Source organism: Callionymus lyra, chromosome 4 (assembly GCF_982586985.1).
Source record: "Callionymus lyra chromosome 4, fCalLyr1.hap1.1, whole genome shotgun sequence".
NCBI lineage: Eukaryota > Metazoa > Chordata > Actinopteri > Syngnathiformes > Callionymidae > Callionymus > Callionymus lyra.
In genome coordinates this window covers 14,837,521-14,858,890 of record NC_141821.1, presented here as the reverse complement: position 1 = coordinate 14,858,890, position 21,370 = coordinate 14,837,521, and the positions used below count along the sequence as shown (strand labels likewise).

The following is a 21,370-nucleotide window of genomic DNA, read 5'->3' as shown; positions in this document are numbered from 1 at the left end:
CAACTAATTTATTTACACTTAGCTGATTGTTTCATTCCATAAAATGTATGAGAATATTGTCTATTATAGGACTTATGCCATCTCCGCACAACTCCTGGTTCCAACGCCATTAATAAGGCAAACAAAGAAATCCACCAAGTTACCCTAAAATGACACACCTGTGACATTAAAACCTGTGGATAATCATGGAAAAGTATGGAATCCCAGACAAGATAATCAGAATGGTCAGAACATTTTATGAAGACTTCCAGTGTGCAGTAGAAGATCAGGAAGAAATATGTGATTGGTTTGATATTAAAACCGATGTCAAACAAGATTGCAATATGTCGGGATTCTTCTTCTTGATTGTGATGGATTGGATCATGAGAAGAACAGTTAGATGGAAGCTTCCTCTTGTTATTTATGTAAATATGATTGTGTAAATATTATATAGCGCAGATTTATCTTTTATTCCATTTAGATTTTATTTCTCGTTTTTATTTCTGGGTGTTTTCATTTCTCTTGCTGCTGTTAAACCGAATTTCCCCTCGCGGGACTAATAAAGGTTTTCTGATTCTGATTTTCTGATTCTGAAGCTAACTCAAAAACTGGACGACTTGGACTTCGCAGATGACATAGTGTTAATCTCCTCTACAAAACAATAACTTCAGAACAAAACAACAAGGATGGACGAAGAAGCCAGAGGAGCAGGACTTAAAATCAACACAAAAAAAACAAAAACAATGAGGATTAACGCAACAAACCAGGAAAGAATTCATATCAGTGGCCAAGACATCGAAGAGGTAGAGCAGTTCCTTAACCTGGGAGCAACAGTTTGTAAAGAGGGAGACGGAATGAAGCACCTGAAGAATAGACCTTCAAAATCAAGAGGTGCCTTCATCAGACTCAAGAAGATATGGAGCTCCAACAGCATCACAAGACTACAAAATGCTAGTGGTGCCAGTCTTGTTATACGGATGTGAAAATAAAAAAAGGGACAACAAAGCAGTTGATGTATTCCATAATAAATGTCTACGAATACTGGGTATACATTGGCAAGGTCAGGTCAGAACTGAAGACCTGCTAGAAAGAGCCAAGATGAAGCCACTGAGTGAAGAAATGAAGCTGCGTGGATGGAAAATGATTGGACACATACTGCGGCAGGACCACGACAATGACCGCAATATAGTAATGACATGGGCATCAGAAGAGAAGAGAAGAAAGGGCAGACCAGAGACCACCTGGAGGCGTACTGTCGAGAAAGAAAGAAAGGAAGCAAGTTGGACATCATGGTCTGAAGTGAGGACTGCAGGAGCTTAATGGGAGAAGTGGAAGCGCTCTGTGAAGGCCTTCTGTGCCAGAAGGCACCAAGTGGATAGGTAACAGGTAACAGGTGAAGTAAAAACTATTTCAGGTGAACATATTTTGAAGGTCATCAAAATAATTCCAAAAGTCTACATAGCAGTCATTAAATAAAAAGGTGGTTACTTTGAAGAAACTAGAATTTAAGACAAGTTTTCAGTCACTTTTTTTGTCAAGTACAAAATTCAGCACATGTTCATTCATAGTTTTGATGCCTTCAGTGATAATATGTTAGGTAAATAATCATATAAACAAAGAAAAAGCATTGAATTAGAAGGTGTGTCCAAACCTTTGGCCATATAAATGATAACATTTGAAGTGATGAACTTCTTCCTCGACGATCTGACATTGAACAAAAATGAAGTCCCGTGTCATGTTATGTTGTACATAGCAGCCGCAGGCTACAACTTTGAGGCCATGGGTCTATAGAAAGTCTCGGGTTCTCTCTGTTTTGCCTCTTCCCAGGCCGACCGATTTGTGTTAACAACATTGTTCTCTTTGTCTTGATCTTGTCTGGTATCTAAGCGGCCTTGATAGTTTCTTGGTTGCAGCTGAGGAGGTAAGTAAGTAAGTAAGTAAGTAATATTTATTTGTATAGCGCTTTTCCAGACCAGGGTCACAAAGCGCTTTAACAATCAAAACAATACTAAAAAAAGTATATACTTTAAAGATCAAGATAATACTGAGAACAACACAGGAGTTCCAGAAAATCAAGGAAAAGCCTGAACAAATAGAAACGTCTTAAGATGTTTCTTAAAGGAGTCAGTAGACTCCATCAAGCGCAAAGAGAGAGGAAGATTGTTCCAAAGCTTAGGAACTTAGGTCCTGACTTAAGGTCAACTCACATATACAGTATGTACCACACAAACTAATACACTTTTACGAAAATTGGCAGTGAATTTGAGTTTAACATATGAATCAAGCATCTAAACACCTCCAAGGCTGTAAAGTCTGAGGACATGTTCAGCTGAAAACCAAGATACTGCGTCATCGTGCTCCAGTAAGTATAACATCGCCTTGCTATAGGAGCAAAGGTCTGGAAAATTCAATGCAGCACTTTTCTTTGTTTGATTGTTATTCGACTTCTCTTTGTGAGCTGCAGCCTTATTGTACATTCCTTCCCTGCTTGAAGGCAGAAGCGGCGTCGAATGGCCATACATAATGAGTGTCTACATTCATTGGAAGTGCGAAAGATAACTCGCTCGGAATCGCTTTCATGACTCAATGATCCCATTATCGAGCAGTTTCTATTCATCACTCTGTGTCATCTCAAGATCAGAATCAAATATATCACTTGGGGAGGTTTTTAGGATCTTACCATGTCTGTGTTGTCACACTGTGTGTTTGTAGGACCCACAAAGTGGTGTACACAAACAGGGGCGCTCTGATGACGCTGTCAACAACCATCAGTTTGTTTGTATCTAGATCAGTATGTGAGAGGAAATTATGCCACATGGTGTGTTCTTCACTCACAGCACTCCCTTCTCAAGACACTGAGAGTTGTGTTGCTCAGATAACGGAGAGGATGGGGATGGGAACTGCCTTTTTGTGATCCTCATTAGAGTTTAAAGACAACACTTACGTTACGTGCTTCTTTTGGGTTGTTGAAATGCAAGAAGACAAAAAAGTGTAGGAGTTTTAAAAATATGTCCATGCATATTCATGGGCTTTCTTGGACACACTGTACATACCGCCATCTTTTCTTTTCTTGCCAACTCTGAAGAGATCCAATTAAAACAACAGCGATCATTAACAGACTGAAGAAAAATGTTGAAGGAAAGTTGGTGAAGGAAGATTGCTAATCATCAGCTGACTGTTGGAATACTATAACTATTTATCTAAAAAAAAAAAAAAAAATGTTGAAAGCCAGCTACTAATTATCGCTGAATGGATGTTTTGGAAAGAACTTTGTCAAATGAGAAACAACACTTTAAGAGCCGCTTAAACTCAAGTGGAAGTCCCCAACGTGAGGCTTACAGTTATATTTTCGGATTTTCTCTCACCCACTTTATTATCCAACTGTGCATATATTATCATCAAATCTGTATTTATGCTTCACGTGCAGTATCTGAAAAAATGCTGTTGGCAGCCAACTTATTTCATCCAACATTACATTAGGATTGTGCTAGAAGACAGTTCACTATAAAATTAGTCTAAACTAACTACATTTATTTACCTTTTGTATGTTGTGCTAATCAAAATTGACCATTCATTTTATTAATTTGCAAAAAAAAAGGGCGTCACATATTAGCTGCAGTAGGCTAAATTCAATGGCCGCCGTTTTGTCGCATCATAATTCTACCAGCTCAAACTCCGCCTCATGTTCCGGTAAAACTGGAAAACTTTACAAGATGGCAACGGCCGTAGAAGGAGGTAAAGATTCTTCTTTTCCGTTTGTTTCTAGGCTTCAAACCAGAACAACCTCTAAAACCTAGAGTTCACTGTAAATGCAAAATATATTTTATTAATCGATGTTATTTTAGGCATTTGTGATGCAAGTTCAGTAGATAGCAACCTACCTTTATTACAATAAAATGGACAAGTCTACACAATCTTACTGCTCCTTGTAGATCTTGTTTAATGTTAAGTAAAGTATAATGTTAAGTTAAAATATGATCTATCATTAAAATAAATTGTTCTTTGTTCACAAAAGAAATTCCAAACCAAGCTTCATTAACACAATCACAATCACAATACAGAAACCAATTCAGATGCAGTTCTACATAAAAAAAAATCCATTTCCCATTCAAGCATTGTCAGCATTCCCAGCACCTTCCACCAGTTACCGAATCGTGTATTCCGATTGGGAGCTGGTGAAGGGGGGGGGGGGGGGGGGGCTGCTGTAAAGGAGAGGTCAATGAAGAGATTAGTCAAGAATCCCTGACAGCGAGGCCATTATGAGGATGGCTGCGACCGACAGAGATGGGAAAGAAACATGCCGAAAAAGGGCCCTGCATTAATGAAATGGGTCCCCGCACGAAAGTTCGAGGGTGTTCTGTCAGTGACACCTTGCTAACATTTAAACCCTCTGTTTTTTAGACAATCCACAAAATCTTAAGATTGGAATTGATGCTGATGCCATGGTACATTTAGATACAGTCATCCTGGTTGACACACACACTCACACTCATATTGATTTATTCTTATATATGTGGAGATTTTCAACGCTCACACAAAGGAGGTTTGAATAATGCAAGCAGAAATATTGGACGCAGTTATTGTTTGGAGGATGTTGCTGAGCTGCTGGACACACATGCCAATGAAACGTGAGCAGACTTTTCATCTGCACATTTCGTTCAAGTCATCAATTTGAATTCTCCACTTGCCGGGTGATTAAAGACTGAGATAAAAAGATCAATACAATGCCGGGGATCGACTTTTATTTGCAGATGAGCAAACAAACAGTAAAAGGTGAGGATGAAGAGTGAACAATGTCATCCGGAGTGGAAAACAAATGTTGGGGATTTGTTGAGGATTTGCACCTCTTGTCCTCTGCTCTGCTCGTGAAACCTTGACGTAGCTTTGCTTGTCATATCTCTTCAATCCGTCCATCTCTATTGCAGCAGATATATAGAAAAGAATCAGCAGCTTTTGTCAAGCCAATGTCAATTGCATAACATCAGAAATGGTAAGCAATGGTTTCATCAAGAAACAAGTTTAGGTTCATTTGGTTGGTCACAAAATCAAGTTATTGTTGGTGGGTCGCCTGATTCCAAGAAACCATCTCCATGACCTTGTTTTAAATAAACAGTTCCTGCAAAGACTTGTCCTAATGCGTCTTTGATATTGTGCTTCAGTTGCAAATATCAATCAGCAGCTCGCGTAAGAAAACACATGAATATTAAAGAAGAGAAATATCAAGGGTCTTATGATAGTACAGTACAATAGGTTTAAGCTGGATTGTGTGGAGGAAAAAAAAAGAGGCAACTCAGCAAACAGAGACTAAGCAGAAGAAATCCATCCTTCTTTTATCCCACCATTGGTATGTGAGAGAGCTAAGCAGCAGAGGAGGAAGAATGTTTGAAAATCTGTTCAAAGAAAAAGGCTTTTTTCTTTTTTTTGTGGACACATTACGATCCACCCTCAGTTCACATTCCCACATCGTCTTGAAAGAAGAATTAATAATTATTCTGAACCAATCATGTTATTCTTTAATGAAGAAATCAAGTGTTTCAGTCAAATAATAACATTTTTACTCTTGAATAAAAGATTATTTTAAGCAATCTGCTTTGATTTTCTGCTAGTAGTTGATTTCATTGATCAGTACTCAACAGTCACCTTCAAGTTTGGAATACAGGAACTAAGAATGATCAAAATATAAATGTCCTTTGAGGTGCTTACCTTTGGTGATGCTTCTTTTTAACGCAAGACATTTATAAATTACTATAAAAAAAATCTTGTACTTTTGGGATTCAGTCGTCCAGAGCAACAGAGATAAATCGAGGGAGGTAAAGGAGAGTTCAGACTGGTCAAAATGGGAAGAGGCTATTGTCACTGATCTTAAGGGTTTAAGATGGTTAAAGAAGAGCTTTATTGGACAGTACGGCAAGTTCATTCGATAAAGGCTTCAGAGATAGAATTGGGGTTAGAAGAGTCAGAGTTAGAGAGGTTTCCATTAGGAGTGACTAGAAAGATCGGGTAAAAGAGGATGACCCATGAGGTGGTACAGGAAGACATGGAAAGAGCAGGCGTGACAAAATAGGTTTAGGTAAAGGAGGAAAAGTGGATAGTAAAACAGATCTACTACAAACTCATATCACTTCCTAAATCCTAATGTTAATTTACAATTTTGTCTAAGGCTTGGGATCAATACATTATTGAGCATATTATTAATACCAATTTTCCAAGATAATACCAAGATACCAAGATAAGTTATATTAAGGAAAATCACATTACACAAAGTACAAATCTTGAGTTAAATGTTTCAGCTTTTGTCAATTCCAAATACATCGTTGAAAACAAATGAATCTGATGTTCACTGTTTTTGTCATTTTTTAGTTATTCTTCAGAAAAATCCACACCTTAACAAGTTTTGATCACACGTGGGTAGCATATTTCTACACTTGGTTCTACCAAAGCATTTCAGCCGGTGCCAGAAAAGAACCGAAGAGTCGATCAACAGCTTTAATATAAGGAAATTTTCAATCGGAAAGCTACACTGAGAAAATGCAGATTTATCAGAAATAATTTAACTTAGACTTGTAAAAGAAAAGAAACAAAATATAACTCATTCTTTTTTTTACCCACAGTGGTGACCAGAATAAACATAAATATGCAGGTGGTTATTGACAAGACATGGATCTCCATAACCGGACAAAACAGACTAATGAGCCGTCAACAATCTTCTGATATGGCCAGCAGCCTCATGCAGATGCACCTCTGCCCTCTAGATGCAGCTCAACAACCACCACTGCATTTTAACACCATCCATCGACTGATCTATTTTTTACCTTCACGCTTCAACAGCAGAGGTACAGTTTGTATCTCCTGCAAGAGAGATAGAAGCCTCGCCGCAGCGAGTCACAAAAAGACTCATTAGACTGGAATTGTTTCATTGCGGAAATACTATCAGGCAATGACATTTATATTTGCGGCGAGCTGACGTGCTGCTTCTTTGCAGATGTCACGCCGTATGCATAATTCCATTTCACTACATCTTGATCAAGGGAGCGGTCTCACAGCAGGTGAACAAACAGTGAATGGAATGTATCTGCCTCGACTGATAAAAGGGAAAAAAAAAAACCCTTTCAGGCCTGTCTGCCAGACCCAGGCCGGGGAGGTATCGGCCACCGGCTCTGTGAGGCCAGAGGATCAAAGGTAGGAAGGAGGAGAAAATAGTCTGGACTGAAGTCGGGAGCAACAGGTTATGTAGGCAATGATTGAAGTAGGAAAAAGGAGACAAGAGCAATGAAAAAGCAGCCTTCTGCAAAGTCTAAGGCAACAAATTGACTTCTTTCTGCCCATTCGGGTTTCGGTTATTTGTTCTTTAGCAAACGTCTACAGGAATTCAAGGGCGAGTGTGTAATCCTCCTGATAGGAGCAACTGGACAGTTTTAAAGAACTCTAAGAGGTCTTTCTGTTTAAGACGAATTGAAATTTGAACTTTTGTATTTTGTTGATCTCTAGCTGATTAGCCGCCTGTCATTGTGTTGACTGCGTTGACCAGAAATACCCTAATCTTCTATTTTTGTCGCTGACCTCTCTGCAACACCATCTGTCCAGAGCAGAGAAGATCAGTCAGGCATGAAGTCACAAAAATTGTGTTTTGTTAAAACAGTTTTTAAGCTGAAATGAACGTCACGTCACATCTGGATTGACATGATTATCAGTGTCAAAGAAGATAACAATTTGACGCAGAAATGTGAGAAAGACCTCACGAGGAGTGGGCAGGACCGGACTGGTCGATAGGACTGCTGTTACTTGATTTTGTGTGTGTTATTTTAACCTCCTTCTTCACTTGCAGTTGCATTTATTGATCTTATTTTCTATTGTGATTTGGATGCTGTTACTACTGATTGTTACTGCTGGACAACATAAGCATCAATAAAGTATCCATCTATCCATCCATCTATCTTCTTCATTTTCAGTTTTTGAGGCTACTTTTATCTCAATAATATCTGTGTTTTTACCCCTTTAACTAAGTCATTCATAATCTGTCTCCTATCTCACGTAACAAAATCAACATGGAAAATAGAATACTTTGGGTCAATCATCTTCTGCATGCTTGTGTTTTTGTTTTCTTCAATAACTGTTATTATCCATTTATCTTAAGTTTAAGTAGAACAAAAAGGCATTTTTAGGTAAAAAGTAAATGGATCAGATGGAAACCAACAGATAGATAGACAGACTATTAAAACAACTGATGTAGAATTAACTTAAAGTATCAATTACATTCTTATCTGGACTTACCTCACAGAGAGAATTAAATATTTGAGGATTGTACCCAAGACAAGTCTCAGAAGTGTTACATCTGAATTTGAAACTTCAAGTATTGGACTACATGTTTAAATGTTTGAACAACAAACACAAGAAGAGAGGTAATGATTCTGCCTCTCAACAACCACATAATCATTCTCTCTTACAGCAAGTGACAGTAAAGTTGCTGTCACCTCCTTGCACAAAACACATCCAACAAAAGAAGAAAGTGCTACAGCTCTCTTTCCACAGAGAGCAAAGAATCCTTTTCAAAAATATGAATTCAGACGTTATTTATTACATCGTCAACATTGAATCTAAAGACGTTTTATCCTTTATATCCTACATAACGGTTCAAGCATCAACACAGGTTAATAATGAACCATATTTTAGAATAAATCATGTTCTCTGCTTCTGGTAATGAAAGAGAGATTTCAAAGAAAATAACCACTCGATGAGGATTAAGAAATTTGACTGTAGTCAGACAGTGGTGTAGTGTTTGAACACCCAGCGGGACTGATCAGATAAAAGCAGCTTTGTTTGTTACTCTGCTTCGCTTTCTTTTAATTGTGTTTGTCGGTCTTTGTAGAAGAGTGACAAAATGTCAAGGCTTTCTCTCTCTTTTATTCCTTTTTAATGAATCTGATTTGATCTACTTAAGTACAGGAAAGAGATCATTTACTGAAGTTTGCTCATATGATGTTAAATTGAATTCCATTGAAAGCATTAAGTCACGACAGAGTAATCTCAAGACACTTTACAGTTTAAATAACATTTAAGAGATGAAATAATAGCGACAGTAGTGAGAAAAAAAACCCAATCTTTTAACAGGCAGAAACCTTGAGCAGAACCAGACTTTGCTATGACTGGGAAGGAGGGAAAGGAGACACAGGGAGAGAAGAGGGAACAGATATATCGGCCCCTTAAAACTGGCAAAGTGGTCCATTACAGTCATTTTACGGCTACATTGTGATTATTAAAGCACCATTAATGGGTCGTGTTGATCTTGATGTGGCAGATGGTTCATTAAAGAGAACCATCTGGGGAAGTGTCTTTGCAAACTCTTTGAAAAAGGGCAGACACTCAAAAGACAACTGGCAGGTGACTGGACAAACCATCTGTCCATCACTGTATGATGTCATAAAAGTTACCTTGGATGCACTTTTTTATTTTATTTTCATTAAATGCATCTGGTGATAATTTCTGGCTCCAATTGAAGAAGCTCTGCGATCATGAAGTGTCGAGATCAGACTGAGTTCAGCACCGGTTTTGTTGGAATCTACAAATCAAAGAAACTGATTGCGGAACAAAACCTTCATTTGAAGTCATCCCGAGTTTTGAAGTTTAATTCTAAACGGCACATAAAGCATCCGCTCCGAGGCTTTGTAGGCAACTATCTGTCAAGTGTACTTAGAATGTTTTTGTGATTCTATTTTTGTAAAGCCGTAATATCTACTCATCTGTTCTTTAGCCTTTTTGTTTTTGAAACCTTATCAATTCAAATCTAAAAATATATTGTTCTAAAGAGCCACAAAAGTATTTTCCCATTAATTACCTGCAAATGTAACAACGTCTGCTGAGGAGGTTCTTGAAAATATGAAGGAGGAACATTTGAAAAATATATACTTATTGAAAATGGGAGAAAATCATTACATTTTGTGGTGTTTTAAATTACCATCTATATAACTGTCTTAAGCTTTTCCAGCTCTCGCATGCATCATGCAGTAACACCATTGGGCTAAATGATATTTTCTAATTGAATATGAATATCACCATAGATTCAATGTATTAAACAAATGTCTGTCTTGTTTGTAAGGAAAATTAATCATAGCAGAGTAAAAATTAATCCACATGTTTGTTCTTTTCGCCTTGTGGTCTGTGAAAGGTACAAATCAAGCTTGTAAAATTAATTTCTTATCTCAATCCTATATATCCTGTAAATCTCTATGAGTGGCGAGATACAGTCGTGAAGTTTAATTCTCACTTCTGTGAGACCAGAACATTTTTAACTGAAATTTTGAGTTACAATAAAATGAAATAAAGAAATAAAAATAAAATAAAAAAAAAGTTTATCTAACTAGATAATTGAACTGATTAGGTCCATTATGTTTTTAATAAAGGCTGCACTTCCTTCTCTCATTCATCCTTCTTCATCTGTCCATCCATTTGGATACAGTTAAGACGATTGGTCTTTGTCCGTTTCAATCGTAGTTCAGCACATTTGTGTGTTGAATACTGATGTTTCAACCACAGATCAGCAATTTGGTGAGTGATGACTCTATCGGATCTCTCCGGAGGGAGACGCAAACAAGGAGTCAATCTTGCTTTTTTTTTTTTCTCCTCCGTCTCCCCCCTTCCCTCCCTCCTCCTCTACAGTGCTTGGCTTGCTCTCAGCCCTTCCTGTAGTGGACAGATAATCTATTTGTGCTAATTTCATGTTCCTCCCTGCTCACTTCCCTCTTGAATAAGTCATTCCACTTGTCTGCCCTCCTTAGTCTCGCCTTCCTTCCCTCTTTCTGCTACCATAGGCATCTATTTACAATGAGATGCGTTCTGCATTTTGACTTTGACGGGATCAGCGGTCCGCATTCGTGCTTGTCTTGAAGAGTGAGGCAACGCTCCGTCAGGACCTGTGGTTCAACTTCAGATTCAGTCCAACTCACAAAGCTGAGGAGAGTCGAATTTCACTAAAAAGAAATACTACTATAATTACTACACATTATAATACTACTACTACTACTATATAATATACATTCTTACAAACAGCAAATCAAATGACTCTCAGAGAGTCGATTGATCCTAGTCTAAATATGTTTCTACATTTTTTTTAAATGAGCTACACAATTTTCTTCTCCACCCGAGTTTTCAGTGGAGCGGAAGAGAAGCATTTTATTAACTTGTGACCTCCAGTTTGCAAACGTCATTACTTATTAAAGAAGCAATTTCAAAACGACAAATATTGTGTATTGCTAAACAGATCGACAATAAAACAGCATCCGCTTTCATGACGGACCATAACCAGCCCTTTCTTATCGTCCAAAGAAAGCCGGTTGAGGGATGACTCAACATTTTTGGAAGGCTAAAGAATAAGTTAAATAAGGGCCAAAATGTACACTTTAAATTTTTAGTCGTCAAACTCCATCGTGTAATTTAGATTTATTTTATTCATTAATGATTACACATTTTAGCAAACCAGATGTTACACGACAGATACAAAATACTATTGTTGAAAATGTAAATAAATATATAGTCACAACAGCGTCACATCGCAAGATCATTTAATATAATCTTGACCTCAAGAGTCAAATCATCATCAATGTCAGTACAAACTTTTTAAGTATGTAGTTAAGAGTATTGACGGCGAAAATAAATATCATTATTGCAATGTGTCTTTTGTGTCAGTTCTTAATCAAACTATTTCCATTTTCTCTTTCTTAGTCATATGATATAATTTATATTAAAAAAAAGGGAAAATATATTAGAATGTTCTAAGTTTTGTCTTTAGGTTTTTATTTAAATTTGTTAAATATAATGAACTGACTTTACAACGGTTTTAATGGGTCAGTTAAAATTTTTAAACCTGGGTTTGGATCAGAAAATAAATGAAATAGATTAAAATATCAGTAAATTTCCTCCAAGATCTTCACATCAGATCTTCAAATATTCAAAATGGGAATAAAAACATTATTTTGTTGTGCCCCGCTGCAATGGATTGTTGAAAGTTGAGTGTGTGGCGGGTGTTTGACTGGAGTGGCAGCACAGGGATAGAATAGGGTCACTCTTCATATAAAATTCAAGGCAAGGACCCTGAGCTCCTTCAGAGACACATCTGCTGTGTGTAAGAGAAATAGAGCGAGACGTTGAAGGTTGGATTTGGGAGTTCGGGGACAAGCCATTCGGATAGACACAGAAAAGAGATCCAAGGTAGCCGGGACCAGCTCCAGCTTTAATTACACTGTATTGATCGAAGGCAACGGGAGGGAAAACCAGGAGAGACAGCGTGAAAAAAAAGAAACTGTAAAGCATGTAAAAGAGGGGAACAGCAATAATGTCAAAGTTACACAGTAGATAATTAGAAAATCCTCCAGAATCAGCACATTTTCAAAACCCAATGGCCCATTAAAGTTCACCTGATACAAAGAAGGTACAACTACATCTCTACCAAAGCTACACCAATGGTCCAATTCCCTTTATTCAATTAAGGTTAGGGCAATAGGATGTCATGGAAAAAATACCAAAGAAAAACATGCTTTTCTTGATACTAACCCCTTTAATTTCTTACAACAAACACTACAACATTGTATTGACCAAAAAACATTGCTTTTAGGCATTGCATGTTTTTTCTATGTATTACCATGACATGAAATACAGGTACTTTTTTAACAATATTTTTCATGACCATTGGCATCATCATCTGGAGTGTTAAGTTCATTACAAAAATCAACAGTTAATTGTTCAACCATGAAAATACACTAAAGGTGATGATGGCAATAATGAATCATGGGTAATGAGGTTGGTTGTTGTTTGCGGTTCCACTCAGTAACATTCTAGTCAATTTGTTGAGGTTTTTTTTAAAGAAGAAAACATAAACCATCACAGTATCTTGCTCAATAGCTAAGAAAGAGGTTTTACATTTACCACAATATCAAGTACTTGTTTAAATTAATCAACTTTAAGTCAGTATATTCCAATTTCCAAGTAAGTTATCAAAAAAGGGGTGTCATCTGCTGTCTTTGACTCGATTAAAGTAACTGTGTGTTTGTAAAAGCAAATTAGGGGAAATATAAGAAGGCGTTTTTGTAATTTAGTACTTTAATTAAAAAAAGTTATTTGAATAATATGTAAGATCAGACATGAGAAGATTAAGGCCAGAAATTCTTTTGACAAACCAACTATGTAGAAATGGTTCTCGCTACTAACTTAAATATTTGCATTTTTTCTTTTATTTTTTTTTATTTTTATCTGTATTTTTTTTAATTTTTTTTAAACTAATTCCATTTCTCTTAAAATTAAATATTCTTGAAGTAAAGTGCATTTGTATCACATTTTTGATCAACATTTATTGACGATTTATATAAAATGAACATAAATGGAAATTCTATGCTGTCAAATAACAATTCTTTCTTTGTCACAACAGTCTTACCGATGGTTATATGTTGCCCAACAATATTGCAATGGTTGTCCAAGTTCATTCTTGTTCACTGGAGCTGAACACGGCTAACCATCTTCATGGTCGCCCCGTGTGCATTCTAAAGCTTTGACCACAACCTCCCTTCAACACTTTACACCATGTCCTCCCATTGTTGTGACGTTCAGCCACAATGCGCGGCGGCGTGACACGTAGGAGTAATTAAACCCTCTACTTCCCAGCCTTACACCCACACTGTTTAATTGATAAAGAAACACTTAAGACGATTGCCCCGGTGACAGTGAAGAAGAGTGTGTTCGGCCGTCCCGCTAACATCATACGAGCGAGAAGTTCACTGTTATATGACCCTCTGTGTATTCTGTAAATCACACACCAATTACATTGGGTAGTGACCTGATGTCTGAGGCGCTTCTGCTCCTCCACCAGGCTTATATCGTGACAGCTCAGTGAATTTAGCATTGCAGATAGAGTGCTTGAGTAAGCTGTAAGCAGATGACTTCATTAAGAAGAGCTGAGAGGAGGTGCTCTCTGCACATCATTACAGATATTCTGCTTAATTGAAAATAATTGCTACAGTAGACACATCCTTGCACTCGAGTAGCTTCACAGTGGATGGATGGTTTGGTTCACCTGTGAGATCAATAAGGGTTAAGTGCCATAGGTGTTTGAAGGCGAGTGACCATGAAGAGATTTGTCTAAATAAAAAAATTAAGAAAAGAGGATTAAATAAATGATGAAAAGATTTGAAGTACCAGCACAAAGGTTGACTAGCTAGAGAACTTGCACTTCTTTGGCCTTCATTCAATTTAATTTCAATTCAATTGTAGTTAAAGTGTCTTATCATAATGAAGTATATCTCAAGACATTTAACAGTTTAGGTAAGACTATATTGGAGAAAAGAAAATCCCAGCAACTCAACAATTAATTATCTGGAAGTGTATCAAAGTACCCGGTTGATTTATAATAGTGTTTTAAACTGATGTAAGTCAGTCCTGTGGCCCACCTTAAGCCCTGGTCCCAACCTGCCGTACTTGCACCTTGTTGCAGCTTGCAAAAATGTGGGCAAAATTTGAGAATGCCTACGTGGCGAGTACTACTTCAGTACAGATTTTGGAGCAAGCAGACATGCTGTAGCACTTTCAGTGCATGAGGAACTTTTTCTGCGTTCGATTCACCGCCAGTACGGGTGGAGTACGTGCCCTCTAAAGCCATTCAATCATTATATATTGCAAGTTATACCACGTCGTGCTCATGCGCACCCACTTGAAGCAGCATCAGAACCCTGCGTCTCTGCGGTGGAATCGGCAGCATATTGAGGCAGCAGCAACTGGGACTTCTGGAGAACTTTGGAAGGTTATCCTATATATACCCCCTCTGCCACCGTCACCGCCCCACACCTAAACTCACCTTCATCGCACTTGCACACACTTACAACATGTGAGTGAGTGAGGGCACCTTACGTGAGCAGCACGTGTAAGTACGGCCTCCGTACAATAACGTACGTTAAAAGCACCAACAACACGTACGATGCATGCAACCGCTCACGGCCAGGCGTGAAGTGCGGGACAAGTACTTTCACCTTGCGCAACTGTGTGAGAGATGTGCATTGAAATACTGCCTCCATGCCTTTTCCACTACCTTCTCACGTTTTCAGAAAAACGTGGCGGCCGTGGCATCTCCACAACACATACGGACAAAATGCCATTAACCAAGGCTACCAGCCCTTAGCCAATAGTCAATTTAAGTTGAGAGAGAGAAAGTATTTAATTAATTATTTGGGAAGGTAGCAAACCAATAAACAAAAGTATAAATAAGGGTATAAATTACCGTTTACACTCCTCCTCCACCCACACATCCTCACCCTTTTCCCAAATGCAGACTTGTACAATTTAATGGCACGAGGGATGAAAGAGTCCTTGAGACTGATTGTGTAGCTTCTGGGGAGCAGCAGCCTTGCACACACTTTGTTTTTCTGAGTTACTGATGACAATGTGCCAACATTCATGGTGGCCAGTCGTTTGTTCAAGGATCTTCTCTCCCAAATTCCCATTCGAACCGCACCATGAAAGAGAACAATGTCGACCACGGACTGACAAAACATGCAGAGAAGTTTCTTGTCAATGTGATGATCGCAGACTCCTCGGAATGTACCAGTCACTGTGACCCTTCTTGTTCAGAGAACAAGGAGGTTTTTTTGTAGTTTTCTTCTATCTCAACTTCTTCATCGCTGGTGGACACTGATTTGATCTGAACCTTCCAAAGACCAGCTACTGTCTACACTGACCAGTGCAAAAAGTCACTTCACAGTCTTCCTCATACATATCCTCGTTGTCATTCCTAATACACTGAGGTTCAGATGTGATAGGACTTTAGGAGGTGGCCTGAAGGAGAGAGTGACCTGAAACTAAGAGATTACAGCCAACGTTGCCACCGCTGTTTAAAAAACAAGCAAAATTTGATTTAAAATCTCCTGAAAAGAAATGAGCGGTAACAAAACACACGGCATCTCTTAATCTGCACTGTGGAAATAGTTTAACTGTTTTATTTGTTATTTTATTGTGTATGTATCCTATTTGGTAGTGGTACACCGTACTGAAATTGGCAATAAAAATAATTCTGATTCCGAGCTGTGGCAAAGGACATCTGTGGAGAAATTTACATTTTCTTGTCTGCGTTTGTTAATATTAGACTTTAGTAAGTATAAAAAGCTGTGAGTAGACAAAAGTATTTTGGAACTGCATTGCAATTAAATGTTAGCTTTTCTTTATTTTAATCGTCTTTCCATTTTCTATTGATTGTGAATTGGTTTTGATATTTGAAAGATAGAAAAGCACTAATAACACAAGAAAGGATAGAAGTGGTCTTTGTTAAATCCACATTAAAAAGAAGACCAGGATCTTCAATTTCAACATGTTCTGGAAATTACATTGTAATTTCAGTGCAAATGAGTTAATTATTTACAGAAAGATCAGTGATCGACAATCGTAACCTTCTCGGCAGAGATACTAAATAGATTACATCTGATTTTTTATAGTTATAGTTATTGCTTGAATACAGCTGTTCTGTCCTCCTCAGAGATCATTCATGTTCCCATATAGAATGTTTCTACAATCAGGATCTTAATAAACATGTTGCATATGAATTTTAAACTTCTTCCTGTATGAGCTTCTAGTAGTTGATATGCTAATGAAGGAAGAAGCAAGGTGTTGTCAAAGCCTTTGAGAACGTTCACCAACAAAGCCTGACTTCATCTCTGAATGATTCACCAGTGATGCGCACACGACAACACAAACAAAGATATTTCTCAGATTCTGCGACATCCTTGAAACCTTTTGTCATGATATGTTTTACTCTGTGTTTACACAAGCTTGTAAATGAGCCACAGTGTAGCGGGGGCGTTTCTTTGAAAACAACTTTTTAAATAACAGAAACATTTTAATTTGTAACTTTTAAGTGTTTATGTTCATGTTCTTTGCCATTTTAAGTAAGCGCTTAACACCATATGAATGCAGAAGGACGTCAGTGGTCATGTGATTTGATAATCAAATCAGAATCATAAACAAGACTGTAGATATTTTCTTAGGCGCAGGATCGCCTCACAGCAAGAAGGTTGCTGGTTCGCATTCAGGTCAGAAGAAAGCCAACTGACTTTTCTTTGTTTGTTTGTATGTTCTTCCCGTGTTGCGTGGGTTTACTCCGGGCACTCCGGTTTCCTCCCACAGTCGTACAAAACGTACATAGGTTGATGGGAAACTTGAGGATATTGTCCGTAGGTATGAGTGTGTCTGTATATATTTGTATCTCTTTTTGTGTACTCTGCGATAGACTGGTTCCTGTCCAGGGTGTCCCCCGCCTCCCGCCCAATGAAACATACACTGGGATAGGCTCCAGCCCTCCGGGAACCCCATAAGAGATTAAGTGGCACAGAAAAGGAATGAATGACTTACATTGACAATCGTTAAAAATTACGGCAAAGAAGGTTGGAAAAAATGTCTTACCTTCCCTGTACTTTGATGTCAGAAATAGCATAGAAGTATCTGGAAAGATTGTCCTCGTCCACCATTGTGGCTCCAGTGGCAGGCCGAAGAAGGCGAATTCGCAAGTCTGTGATGGTGAAGAAATCCCTCAGGTTCTTGGTGGTGTCCAGCTGGCCATAAAGTGACGCCATGTTGTGGAGTCGGGGCCCAGCAAACAGAGCAAAGCGGTCTTTGATCTCAAAGCGAACCGTCTTGTCGTACTTCCACACATAACCTCTGGAGTAGTCCTCTGTACAGATGATGTCGAGAAGGGTGTGCTGGGTCAAGTCCTGGACGGTCTTGGGCTCCATCGTGAAGGCGTCCAGGCAGTCGGTGGCGTAGAACTGGTAGGGCTGCCAGGTCCGTCCGTAATCTAAAGACTTTTCCAGGACCATCTGCTCGGGGCGCCCGGACTCGAAGGTGAGCACGATGTCGTCCGTCAACTCGATGGTCTTGTTCCAAGACAAAGTGATGTTGACCAGGAGAGGTTTCGGATGCTTCTTCCAGGATGAGGACTGCCAGAAGGTCGTTGGGTTACGACCCTCTGTGTCAAACATGAGTATCGGAGGATGGGCAAGCTCCTCTGTGCTGGCATCACATTCGTTATTGCACATGTAGGGGTTCTCCTATAAACCAAGAGAATGATGGTGAGTTAGTTAAACCAACAATGACAGAGTTATTGTTTTTATTTGTCTGTAAAAGACACTTTTCGCCTTCAGAACCAGCAGACTTAATATTCTGTCTGTTTCTCTCTTGTCTTCGCCCTCACTCGGAGGAGTGTTCTTCCAGGTCGACCCTACAAGTGCTTTTAACTTCAATTTCCTCGGACAAGATAATCTACTCCTTTATTGAGGTGGGAGATGTCAACGCGAGGACAATCTGGAGCAATCAAGGCAAAGTTTGGAGGAGAAAATTGAGAGTATGAAGAGATTGAAGAATCAAATAAAGTGTCAGTTATTTGTGTTAGCCGGTCATGAACTGATGCTTGGTCCATTCACTGACATAAGTCAAGGAGCTATTTTGACTTTTTTTTTAAATATGTTGCAGGCAAAAAAAAAAGTCACTCACTGCTAATTTCTTTTTTACATTGAATCATTTTGTGACTGGTTGGGGAAAAAGAGATGACATGTAAACTCATTCGCAATGAAAAATTCCATTTTAATCATTCATCTATTGACGGCTTCAATCTACCCTCACCGGTGAAGTCTAACTGATCCTCTTGTTTTCTAAATGGCAGAAGAGAAACGCTCTATCACTGGGAACTTAAGGACAAACTACCTCTTCACAACGCACTCGAATCACAAATAACCTACTTTCACCAGACCCAGAGTTGTCTAAAGCAGGAATGGAACCTGGAGCATGTTCAGACTCACCTAATGATCTGAAATAATGTTGACAATAAACAAAAGACTACCTTCCACAGTCCAAAAACATACAGAGGTGGATTGGGAACTAGATGAAATTGTACTTAGTTATGAGTGTGTGTGAATGGTTGTGTGCTGCAGAAAATAAATGAATAAATAAATATACTTTTTTTTTTGACAGTCACTGAATTTATTTTTTCTATTTTTATTTATTTTTTTAGTAGCCATTTATTTCAATAAAATCCTCAATAGCTGATAATATTACCTTTGAATGTTTTACTGAAAAATATATACTGTACCACAAGACAAAGTCCTTAAGAAGTATTGAGTATTATGTTATTTGTCATCAAATGGGTAAAAATGTAATAAAATGTACAAACTTGCCACACCAAAGGAAGTTTTTATGTTAATGAAAACAAGTACACACAATTAAAATATCTTTAAAGATTCAAAACATAGCGACCTGGAAAAGATACATGTGATGGTTTATATATTTTAAATGAGTATATGTGGGATTACAATCATGTGATGGTGTATTTCAATTGCGGCTTATTCCACGAAGTAAGTGCACAAATTAAAATTCTGTAAAATTAAGTACGCGAAGAGAATATAAAGTAGTGTACTAAGTGATAGTAGGTATTCAAAAATCTTGCAACTATAAGACTATAAGACAACTTCGAATACACAGATGTGCTGTTATGTTTTATTCACTGTTTTCAAACGACTTAAAAGTCCAAGTCACAAAAGTCCATCAATCTTTGCTGCCGAGCGGCTGGAAATCTTCTGTTAACCACAACCTCCAACCTTGCCATCAGGCAGTCTCCCTGAAGACGCAGGTCGAAAACCTTTCATTAACGTCTCCCCTGCTTCTTCTCTTGTGATGAAATGCTGCCTTTATGAAGATCGATAGGCTCACCAGTCAGCACGAAGATGAGCAAAGAGATAAAATGCTGAGTATATGGCCTCGTGAAAATCAATGGCGGATATCAGTGTTTTACTGTAGGGCACGGCTGAGGGCTCCGTTAGTCGATTAATGGTTTGGCACATACAAGAAACAAGTGACAGCGCAGCAGCCTTTCTGTCCCGATGTTTCTATTAATCCGAGTTTGACGATAAGTGGCCAGGATGGAGGATGGACGTTACTAAGCCGGTGTTGAGTTTGCTGGAGCGGAGAGGTCATGCTCAATTGACACTAATAGAGGCGTAGTCCACCCACCCGTGACACACCATCTTAATCAGATCATCTCTGACACGGTGTGTGTGATTTACCGAGTTTTCACTGATGAATGAGGATTTGACTGCTCTCATTCAGTATGATCAATGACCTGATGCATGGTCTCACAATCTAACTTGAAAACATCTAAACAACTTCTCTTTTCATTGAAATATTGACATTAGAAAATGATCCACCTGAAAACACTTAGTTTTTCTGGAGATTAAATCTTGTTTACTATGACCACACAATCTCTGCTGTGATTAGTCAAGCATCAAGGTTTGTCACCGTGGGTCAACAATCTCAGAAGTCTCCGCCTCCAAGCGACTTGTTGTATAAACAAAGTAGGACATGATTACAGCTGGTTCACCCAGATTTCAGACGGGGGAGAACTTTATAAAGAAATTAGTTTAAAAAATGGTCATGATGAGGGACTTACTGCATCTTGGAGAGGAAGACTTCAGCATTTGAAAAGGGCAAAATCTCTTTCAAAACACGTTGAAAGATATTCCAATATTTAACAAATAAAGTAACCCCACTAATAAGGAACACAATTGAGACACTAGACACATTATGTTTCTACAAAGATCTTAAAATAAAAAATAACTGTCTCCACGCTTTTGCTTCAGCATCTTCCGAAGGAATCCTTTGGAATCTGCCTATTGTTTAGCATCACCATAGAGCTTGAAACAAGATTTAACACAAAAGCACTAAAACTGCAGCTCAGATCTATAGCAGCAATGACCCGTGATTTTTATCTGAACAAGGCGAGGAAGTAGAAGATCATTGATGCTAATTCGCTGAGGAAAATAGTGGGTGCTGACTGTTCAGTCTTATTCATTAAGCACATAAATTAAAAGTCAAACAACAAAACACTACAACCAGTAAGGGCTGGCAATTCTATTGATTATAATGAGCGTGTCTGAGCAGCTGTAACAATTTCCATCAGCACTTTCCACACCTTATACTCACCTACAAAATCTTTTAATGTTTATTTTGGCACCCGCCGAAATTCTTTAGTAGAACCGAGTATGAAAACATTTTTTGTTGTTTCATTATCTTCGTCTGATCAAAACTTGATAATGAGGTGATTTTATCTTAAGAAAAACAAATTAATGAAAAAGGTAGATTATTATTTTTACTCTTGTAAGTATTTTTTCCACTGGAATTTATTGACATTTATTTTTGTCTGTAAGAAAACAGCTTGCACTGGAAGCTTGTGGTCTAATCGCTGAAAACAAACTCAAGATTTGTGTTATAAATAATGTCACGTTAGTTAGAAATTGGTCTTACAAATGGGTTTGAATGGAAATCAAAAAGAGCATCATTTGGGAAATCGCATGGTAGTTATGGTATCGGTATCAGTACCATT

At 38.2% G+C, this 21,370-nt stretch overlaps 1 protein-coding gene across 3 annotated transcripts in view; it reads right to left on the bottom strand.

The window, feature by feature from the left end:
- ntng1a (netrin g1a) overlaps positions 1 to 21,370 on the bottom strand; it is a 106,145-nt gene that overhangs the window by 40,029 nt on the left and 44,746 nt on the right. For all 3 annotated transcript variants that reach the window (XM_087788878.1, XM_087788879.1, XM_087788880.1), the window contains exon 3: positions 17,404 to 18,047. In XM_087788878.1, the coding sequence (XP_087645004.1) occupies positions 17,404 to 18,047 (644 nt within the window). The remainder of the gene's footprint in view (positions 1 to 17,403; positions 18,048 to 21,370) is intronic.